Genomic DNA, 9,646 nt, shown 5'->3' with positions numbered 1-9,646 from the left:
TAGCCCGTGGCGTCATTTTTTTTTTGAGCGTGCATTAAGCTGCTACTAAACCCCCCCCCCCTCCCCTTTGGCGTCTTCTGTCATTTACGATCTCGGTCACCGGCGTGTTCGTGTCTCGCGCCCCGAAAGCTTCCCTCGTGAAGTTCAGCTCCCCCGCACAGCTTGATGGATTGATGACGTGACGTCAGCAGGCAGCTACCTCGGAGCAGCACGGGGTGGGGAGGGTGGAGGGAGGGAGGGGGTAGAGTGGTGGATTAATCTGTGCGCGCGCGGCTGAGAGCGAGCGAGTGCGCGAGCGAGCGCGCGAGCCAGGAGAGACGCGCTCACTAATCTCCAGGGGGGGGGCAAAAAAAACGGGCCCGTTCGGGGGGGGAAACAAACTAAAAAATAAAACAAACACCCGGTACCGAGTCACAGCACGGGCTAAAAGCACTGAGTGCAGGAGGAGAAGCGCTAGGGAAGAGTTTGTGAGAGAGAGACACACAGTCGTGGAGGATGAGCCTGCGCTTTGAAGCCGTATAGGACCCTGAGGGCATTTTCCTGAGGTAAGCTGCCTCTCTCTCTCTCTCTCTCTCTCTCTTTCTCTCTATCTCTCTCAAATGTAACAAGGTAGTGTAAACCCCGGCTTCATAAATATCCCTAAAAAGCCCTCTTTCTTTTGTATTAGCTACTTAAGTAATGCTACTTTTTTTTGTTTTATGGCAGCACTTCGAGGGCGCAGCTCGCTTTGCATTCGGTCTCTTCTCAGTTATAACCCTCCTTGTTAACACACACGGGCACTAGCGTGAGTTGGTGACATTAAACAGATCATCTGGAGTCTGTTCATAAGGTTTAAAGAACCATTAAGTTGGACTTTTAATCGGGTTTTCGGGGCAAAATTATTGAGCACCGTACGGCGTTTATCCAGTTAGAGGAGCGCGTGCGAGTTCCGGTGACTTGCGGGTTTATTAGTTAGCGGAGGGAAAAACCCCCTGCTTTATTATAATATTAAAAAAAATAATGAAGGGAAAAAAAAAGTCTGCCTTTGCTGTGAAGACAGAAAAAGATTACAGGACACATACCTGCACAAGTGTCATATTAGCCTTTTCTTTCTTTTTTTTAAATATGCTTTTCGGCAAACAATAATAATTGAGTAATTGACAAAATGGCGGTCAATTATGAAAGGACTTGGCAGATATATATATATATATATATATATATATATATATATAGCATTAGCATGTCTTCTCATTAGCAAATTCTGATTTGATGGACCTTAAGAACCGGACCTCTTGTGGATTTAATAACATTTCGAGATATAAATGTTAATAGGGTGTAAATGTACCTAAAGGCACTAAAGATGCGCCCTTGATTGCACCTGAGTGACAAGGAAAGATAGGAAGTGTCCCTGTGTGGTTTATGAACACCTGAATACTCTCTCTCTCTCTCCACCTTTATTGCCCCCCCTCAAATGAAGAGGTAAATATGGGGTTTGTTGAATGGCACACGGTGAATAAGGGCTCCATTGGGCGTTTATAACGGTTCCTTCTCACCTACATGGAAAGTTACCTCACATCCTGACGCCTCTTGTGCGCGTGCCCTTTTATAGGAGGATTACTGAAATTTTAGGCATCGTGTTACTTTTACAGCTACCGGCTCGGTTACCCCCCCCCCCCCCCAACCACCACCACTCCCACCCACCCCTCCTCTAACCCTCCCTAAAACAAAAAAACCGGTTGTTCCTGTTGGAGAGACACCCGTGACCACAATAGGTCAGGTAGCATTACGGACATTTACACACACACAGGTGTATTTACATATATATATATATATATATATATATACATATATTTAAAAAAACACACACGCACAAGCGCGTGCCATGTCCGCGCCGCAGACCCGTGAGCAGCACGTGCACAGCGCGTTGGTTCTGTTTGCCATAGCTGTGAAGGAATTCAGGGAATTATACCGGACGCACGCGCAACATCAGGTAAGTTTCACTATTGGGACATGCAGCGAGATTTTTAGTGGCCAGGATGTGAGTCTCTCTCTCTCTCTGTCTCTCTTTCAGTGCATTGCAAATGTACATATTTAAACACACACACACACTATTAATGTACACAACTGAACCAGGATCAGCATGCAAATGCTTTGTGCTTTATTACGTGTGTTTTGACCTAAAGCTTTAAAACTGGTCCTTAAGGTCAGGGTATGTGCCTTCAAATGACTTGAGATTGAATTGAAAGGCTCAAGTTCAGTGTCTAAGAGTGTAAGGATGGACCAGAGATATTATGACACTTCCTTAAAGGCGTTGTCAGGAACATATATCATGTTTTCATGCACTGATTAAAAAACATGAACATGTTTTGAAACAGCAACAAAACTTACTACTGCTAGTAATACTAGTAATAATGAATAAGTTAGTAGTATTGTTGAGCTATGTGTAGTTACTGATAAAGAAAAAAGGTGTTTGGGTTTATTGCAAGTAATAATACAACATTTCCACACTGCTCGTCCATTTAATAATCATTCTGCAGGAATTAATCTGTGCCTCTGTAGACTAATTGTTTACTAGTCACTCCTTTTATGGACTGGCATATCTTCGTTTATTGATTTTTTTTTTTACATTGTTTACATAATGTAAGGATGCTTTTAATAGACTGTAGAGTTATTAGATAACTGCAGCAAATTCTCAGTGGACTAATTCTCTCTCTCTCTCTCTCTCTCTCTCTCTCTCTCTCTCTCTCTCAGTGAGCTCTGACCCCTGGAGCTTCAGGAGTGTGTGTGTGTGCGTCAGTGTGTGTGTGTGTGTCCTCTGAGACCTGCACGAGCCCCCGCTCCGTCCTGCCCCGCTCGTCGTACCGGACCAATGAGGTTCCACAGGAGCCGCTAAATTGCAGCGCGATCCCTCCGAGCCTGCACAGTTTTTTCCCCCTTCCCTTCCGATGGACTGCACGCATTCAGCACGGACTAGTAAGATGCATTGGATCACGCTGCTGCTGGCCGGCTTCACTTTTTGGGGCAAGGTGTCCGTGTATAACTGCTTAGATTACGAGGAGAGCTTTGACTATTATGAAGAGGAGAAAACGGAGACCATAGACTACAAAGATCCCTGCAAAGCTGGTAAGGTTGTAGTTATTATTATTATTATTAATATTAATATTTTCTTTATTTAGCTTTCTGATTCTTCCAGACAGATGACGTCATTCACAGACCTCCCAGAATCCTTTTTCTCTTGCTGCCGTGCCGAAAACAAAAGTTTTTTATTATGTGAGTGCGGTGTTTATTTGTGCCTGCTGTTGTCCTGCATCTTTCGCAGCCGCAGTGATGTCAGTGAGACCGGGTAGGGATTTGTTTCGAACGGTGACGACGTTCTCCTTCCTTGCTGCGCCAGCGCAGGTCCACCTCACCCCCGGCGCACCGAACCAAACCCCCCAGGCCACGTGTTCTACCTGTCCACACACACCTTCACCCTGACAGCACAGCAGATGCAGGCAAAACTTCACTGTCTGTCAGTGTGCACAGCAGAGATTAAGTGTGTGTGTGTGTGTGTGTGTGACTAATTGACTTTTTTCTCTTCGCTGGCTGACAGATTCATTCATCCAATCATTCGTCTTAAGTAAGCACTTTATCCTGGCCATGGTCACAGAAATACTGGGCACAAGGAGGGAGTACACCCTGTATGAGATGCCAGTCCGTTGCTGGGCGCCATACACACACCACACACACAAACACACACACACACACACATTCGCAGGGTATATGTCATGTCGAAACTAGAGTCTGGGAAGTGCTGTACAGCTGTGTGTGTGTGTGTGTGTAAGTATGAAATATAACGCCCATGCATTGTTATTTAACTGACAGACAACTGGAGAGCTTTACACATCTGGACACATCGGCAACACTGTGTGTGTGTGTGTGTGTGTGTATGATATAGAGTATGTGTGTGTGTGTGTGTGTATGATATAGAGTATGTGTGTGTGTGTGTGTGTGTGTGTATGATATAGAGTATGTGTGTGTGTGTGTGTGTGTGTGTATGATATAGAGTATGTGTGTGTGTATGATATAGAGTATGTGTGTGTGTGTGTATGATATAGAGTATGTGTGTGTGTGTGTGTGTGTATGATATAGAGTATGTGTGTGTGTGTGTGTGTATGATATAGAGTATGTGTGTGTGTGTGTGTGTGTGTGTATGATATAGAGTATGTGTGTGTGTATGATATAGAGTATGTGTGTGTGTGTATGATATAGAGTATGTGTGTGTGTGTGTATGATATAGAGTATGTGTGTGTGTGTGTGTGTGTGTGTATGATATAGAGTATGTGTGTGTGTGTGTGTGTATGATATAGAGTATGTGTGTGTGTATGATATAGAGTATGTGTGTGTGTGTATGATATAGAGTATGTGTGTGTGTGTGTGTGTGTATGATATAGAGTATGTGTGTGTGTGTATGATATAGAGTATGTGTGTGTGTATGATATAGAGTATGTGTGTGTGTGTGTGTGTATGATATAGAGTATGTGTGTGTGTGTGTGTGTGTATGATATAGAGTATGTGTGTGTGTGTATGATATAGAGTATGTGTGTGTGTATGATATAGAGTATGTGTGTGTGTATGATATAGAGTATGTGTGTGTGTGTGTGTGTGTATGATATAGAGTATGTGTGTGTGTGTATGATATAGAGTATGTGTGTGTGTATGATATAGAGTATGTGTGTGTGTGTATGATATAGAGTATGTGTGTGTGTGTGTGTGTATGATATAGAGTATGTGTGTGTGTGTATGATATAGAGTATGTGTGTGTGTGTGTGTGTGTATATGATATAGAGTATGTGTGTGTGTGTGTGTGTATGATATAGAGTATGTGTGTGTGTGTGTGTGTGTATGATATAGAGTATGTGTGTGTGTGTATGATATAGAGTATGTGTGTGTGTGTATGATATAGAGTATGTGTGTGTGTGTGTGTGTATGATATAGAGTATGTGTGTGTGTGTATGATATAGAGTATGTGTGTGTGTGTGTGTGTATGATATAGAGTATGTGTGTGTGTGTGTGTGTATGATATAGAGTATGTGTGTGTGTGTGTGTGTGTATATGATATAGAGTATGTGTGTGTGTATATGATATAGAGTATGTGTGTGTGTATGATATAGAGTATGTGTGTGTGTGTGTGTGTATGATATAGAGTATGTGTGTGTGTGTATGATATAGAGTATGTGTGTGTGTGTGTGTGTATGATATAGAGTATGTGTGTGTGTGTATGATATAGAGTATGTGTGTGTGTGTGTGTGTGTATATGATATAGAGTATGTGTGTGTGTATGATATAGAGTATGTGTGTGTGTATGATATAGAGTGTGTGTGTGTGTGTATGATATAGAGTATGTGTGTGTGTGTATGATATAGAGTATGTGTGTGTGTGTGTGTGTGTATATGATATAGAGTATGTGTGTGTGTATGATATAGGTGTGTGTGTGTGTGTGTATGATATAGAGTATGTGTGTGTGTGTATGATATAGAGTATGTGTGTGTGTGTGTGTGTATGATATAGAGTATGTGTGTGTGTGTATGATATAGAGTATGTGTGTGTGTGTGTGTGTGTATATGATATAGAGTATGTGTGTGTGTATGATATAGAGTATGTGTGTGTGTATGATATAGAGTGTGTGTGTGTGTGTGTGTGTATATGATATAGAGTATGTGTGTGTGTATGATATAGAGTATGTGTGTGTGTGTGTGTGTATGATATAGAGTATGTGTGTGTGTGTATGATATAGAGTATGTGTGTGTGTGTGTGTGTATGATATAGAGTATGTGTGTGTGTATGATATAGAGTATGTGTGTGTGTGTGTGTGTGTATATGATATAGAGTATGTGTGTGTGTATGATATAGAGTATGTGTGTGTGTGTGTGTGTATGATATAGAGTATGTGTGTGTGTGTGTGTGTGTGTATGATATAGAGTATGTGTGTGTGTATGATATAGAGTATGTGTGTGTGTGTATGATATAGAGTATGTGTGTGTGTGTGTATGATATAGAGTATGTGTGTGTGTGTGTGTGTATGATATAGAGTATGTGTGTGTGTATGATATAGAGTATGTGTGTGTGTGTGTGTGTATGATATAGAGTATGTGTGTGTGTATGATATAGAGTATGTGTGTGTGTGTGTATGATATAGAGTATGTGTGTGTGTGTGTGTGTATGATATAGAGTATGTGTGTGTGTGTATGATATAGAGTATGTGTGTGTGTGTGTATGATATAGAGTATGTGTGTGTGTGTGTGTATGATATAGAGTATGTGTGTGTGTGTGTGTGTATGATATAGAGTATGTGTGTGTGTATGATATAGAGTATGTGTGTGTGTGTATGATATAGAGTATGTGTGTGTGTGTGTATGATATAGAGTATGTGTGTGTGTGTGTGTGTATGATATAGAGTATGTGTGTGTGTGTGTGTGTATGATATAGAGTATGTGTGTGTGTATGATATAGAGTATGTGTGTGTGTGTATGATATAGAGTATGTGTGTGTGTGTATGATATAGAGTATGTGTGTGTGTGTGTATGATATAGAGTATGTGTGTGTGTGTGTGTGTATGATATAGAGTATGTGTGTGTGTATGATATAGAGTATGTGTGTGTGTGTGTGTGTAAGATAGTGTGTATGATATAGAGTATGTGTGTGTGTGTGTGTGTATGATATAGAGTATGTGTGTGTGTATGATATAGAGTATGTGTGTGTGTGTATGATATAGAGTATGTGTGTGTGTGTGTGTGTGTGTATGATATAGAGTATGTGTGTGTGTATGATATAGAGTATGTGTGTGTGTGTGTATGATATAGAGTATGTGTGTGTGTGTGTGTGTGTATGATATAGAGTATGTGTGTGTGTATGATATAGAGTATGTGTGTGTGTGTGTGTATGATATAGAGTATGTGTGTGTGTGTGTGTGTGTGTGTGTATGATATAGAGTATGTGTGTGTGTGTGTGCGTATGATATAGAGTATGTGTGTGTGTGTGTGTGTATGATATAGAGTATGTGTGTGTGTATGATATAGAGTATGTGTGTGTGTGTATGATATAGAGTATGTGTGTGTGTGTATGATATAGAGTATGTGTGTGTGTGTATGATATAGAGTATGTGTGTGTGTGTATGATATAGAGTATGTGTGTGTGTGTATGATATAGAGTATGTGTGTGTGTGTGTGTGTGTGTGTGTGTATGATATAGAGTATGTGTGTGTGTGTGTGTGTGTGAGAGAGAGAGAGAGAGAGAGAAACTTCACTCTTGGCTGAACAGATGTTTAAAGCAGTCTACACTTAAACTCTTTTCAAATGCTCTCCTCCTGTGTCATTCTCTCTCTCTCTCTCTCTCTCTTTCTCTGTCTCACTCCCTCTCTCTCACCCTCTCCCTCTCTCTCGGTGTCTCCGCATGCGTCTGCCTGGCTGTCGTCTTGCTTGTAATGTTTACACAGTAATTGTAAATCTGAGAAGCTGTCTCATTGTTCTGGCAGTGTTTGTTAACTTGCAATCGTTAAGCTGTTTTCCAACTTTAAAGCATCAAAAAGCAACCGTTGTGTGTGTGTGTGTGTGTGTAGGGGGAGGGAAAGTGTGGGAGTATTAGATGGTTGTAGGGAGGACCTCTGTTTTCCTAAACTGAAAAATATTTGCGAGAATCACTTGAGGGAAAGGGCGGGCGTTATTTAGATCATTGCTCACACACACACGCGCACACACACGCGCGTGCACATGCACACACACACGCGCGCACACGCACACGCACACACGTGTTTGTGTTAATCTCCTTGTGATGACCTACTGGAAGAATTAATGTACACCTTAGCCAGATCTTGCTTTTTTGTAGCAATATTTTTCCTGATTTCAATGAAGCAGCCACTGCTGCAGCATTGCAAAGTAAACACAGCGACAAAAAAAAGTGGGTGTGTGTGTGTGTGATGCGAAATGCTGACCGTTAAAAATAACCGAGCCATCGAACACCTTCGATCTGCATCTCGCTAGAGCCAACGCTAGCTGAGTGAGCGTTTTAACACGCACACACGCGCACACACACACACACACTGTCCTGTGCTCGTCCCAGGTGAATCGTCCTGGACAGCGTACACACACTGGACTGGAGTGCTTCTCCAACAGCGCTTTGGGATCTGTATCTATACCCGGCTCCGCTCCAGAAGCCTCTGTGAGCTTTGTCCTGCTTCTTCTTCTTCTTCTTCTTCTTCTTCTTCTTCACAGAAACTGTCTTTATTTAGACAACAAGCTGTATGAGTATCAATAGGCCAGTAATGGGCTGCAGTCATTACACAGTCATTAAACAGTCATTACAGCGCCTTTATCTGCTGCTGTTATCTTAAGACATTGTAATTAGAATGGCCCTGTCACTGCTCAATAACCAATCCTTTCACTTTATGCTAATCCAGACCACGCCCCCCAAAATAACACAAACAAACCCCAGCTACTGACTGATGGGTGTGTATGTGTGTGTGTGTGTGTGTATGCATATGTACCTGTGTGTGTGTGTGTGTGGGTGTGTGCGTACGTGTGTATGTACCTGTGTGTGTTTGTGCGTGTGTACCTGTGTGTGTGTATATGTATATACATGCTTGTGTGTGTGTGTGTATATGGATGGATGTGTACCTGTGTGTGTGTTTGTATGCGGATGTATGCTTGTGTACCTGTGTGTGTGTATGTGTGTATACATGTGTGTCCCTGTGTGTGTGTGTACATATGCATGCATGCATGTGTGTGTGTGTGTGTGAGTGTACCTGTGTGTGTCTCAGTATAGCTGTGTGTCTGTCTGTATTTGTGTGTGTGTGTGTTTGTCCATGTGTGTCTCTCTGTGTGCGTGCATGTACATGCATGTCTGTGTGTGTGCGTTTGTGTGTATGTGTGTGTGCGTTTGTGTGTATGTGTGTGTTTGTCTGTGTGTCTGTGTTTGCTCACATGTCCATGCATGTGTGTGTGTGTGTGTGTGTGTATATGCCTTTCCATACATCTATATTATTCCCTTCATACATGATTGCAAACTGAGATTGTGTGTCGTGTTTTGCATGATTATAGTGCATGTGTGTGTGTGTGCGTTTGTGTGTATGTGTGTGTGTTTGTCTGTGTGCGCGCATGTCCATGCATGTGTGTGTGTGTGTGTGTGTGTATATGCCTTTCCATACATATATATTATTCCCTTCATACATGATTGCAAACTGAGATTGTGTGTCGTGTTTTGCATGATTATAGTGTGTGTGTGTGTGTGTGTGTGTGTGTGTGCGTTTGTGTGTATGTGTGTGTGTTTGTCTGTGTGCGCACATTTCCATGCATGTGTGTGTGTGTGTGTGTGTATATGTCTTTCCATACATCTATGTTATTCCCTTCATACATGATTGCAAACTGAGATTGTGTGTCGTGTTTTGCATGATTATAGTGTGTGTGTGTGTGTGTTTGTGTGTATGTGTGTGTGTTTGTCTGTGTGTGTGTGTGTGTGTGTGTGTATATGCCTTTCCATACATCTATGTTATTCCCTTCATACATGGTTCCAAACTGAGATTGTGTGTCGTGTTTTGCATGATTATAGTGCATGTGTGTGTGTGTGCGTTTGTGTGTATGTGTGTGTGTTTGTCTGTGTGTCTATGTGTGCGCGCATGTCCATGCATGTGTGT

General features: G+C 42.0%; 1 protein-coding gene across 3 annotated transcripts in view; it reads left to right on the top strand.

Moving 5' to 3' along the window:
* Positions 1 to 282: 282 nt before the first annotated feature.
* The window catches only part of tll1 (tolloid-like 1), a 47,267-nt gene continuing 37,903 nt past the window's right edge, over positions 283 to 9,646 (top strand). The window contains exons 1-2 of one of the 3 annotated variants that reach the window (XM_058385202.1): positions 283 to 545; positions 2,731 to 3,102. In XM_058385202.1, the coding sequence (XP_058241185.1) occupies positions 2,925 to 3,102 (178 nt within the window). In that variant the 5' untranslated portion in view covers positions 283 to 545; positions 2,731 to 2,924. The remainder of the gene's footprint in view (positions 546 to 2,730; positions 3,103 to 9,646) is intronic. The other 2 variants (XM_058385203.1, XM_058385201.1) reach the window with 2 other exon arrangements.

The sequence above is a fragment of the Hemibagrus wyckioides genome, linkage group LG29 (genome assembly GCF_019097595.1).
Source record: "Hemibagrus wyckioides isolate EC202008001 linkage group LG29, SWU_Hwy_1.0, whole genome shotgun sequence".
Classification (NCBI taxonomy): domain Eukaryota; kingdom Metazoa; phylum Chordata; class Actinopteri; order Siluriformes; family Bagridae; genus Hemibagrus; species Hemibagrus wyckioides.
This window is presented reverse-complemented; position numbering and strand designations above follow the sequence as displayed.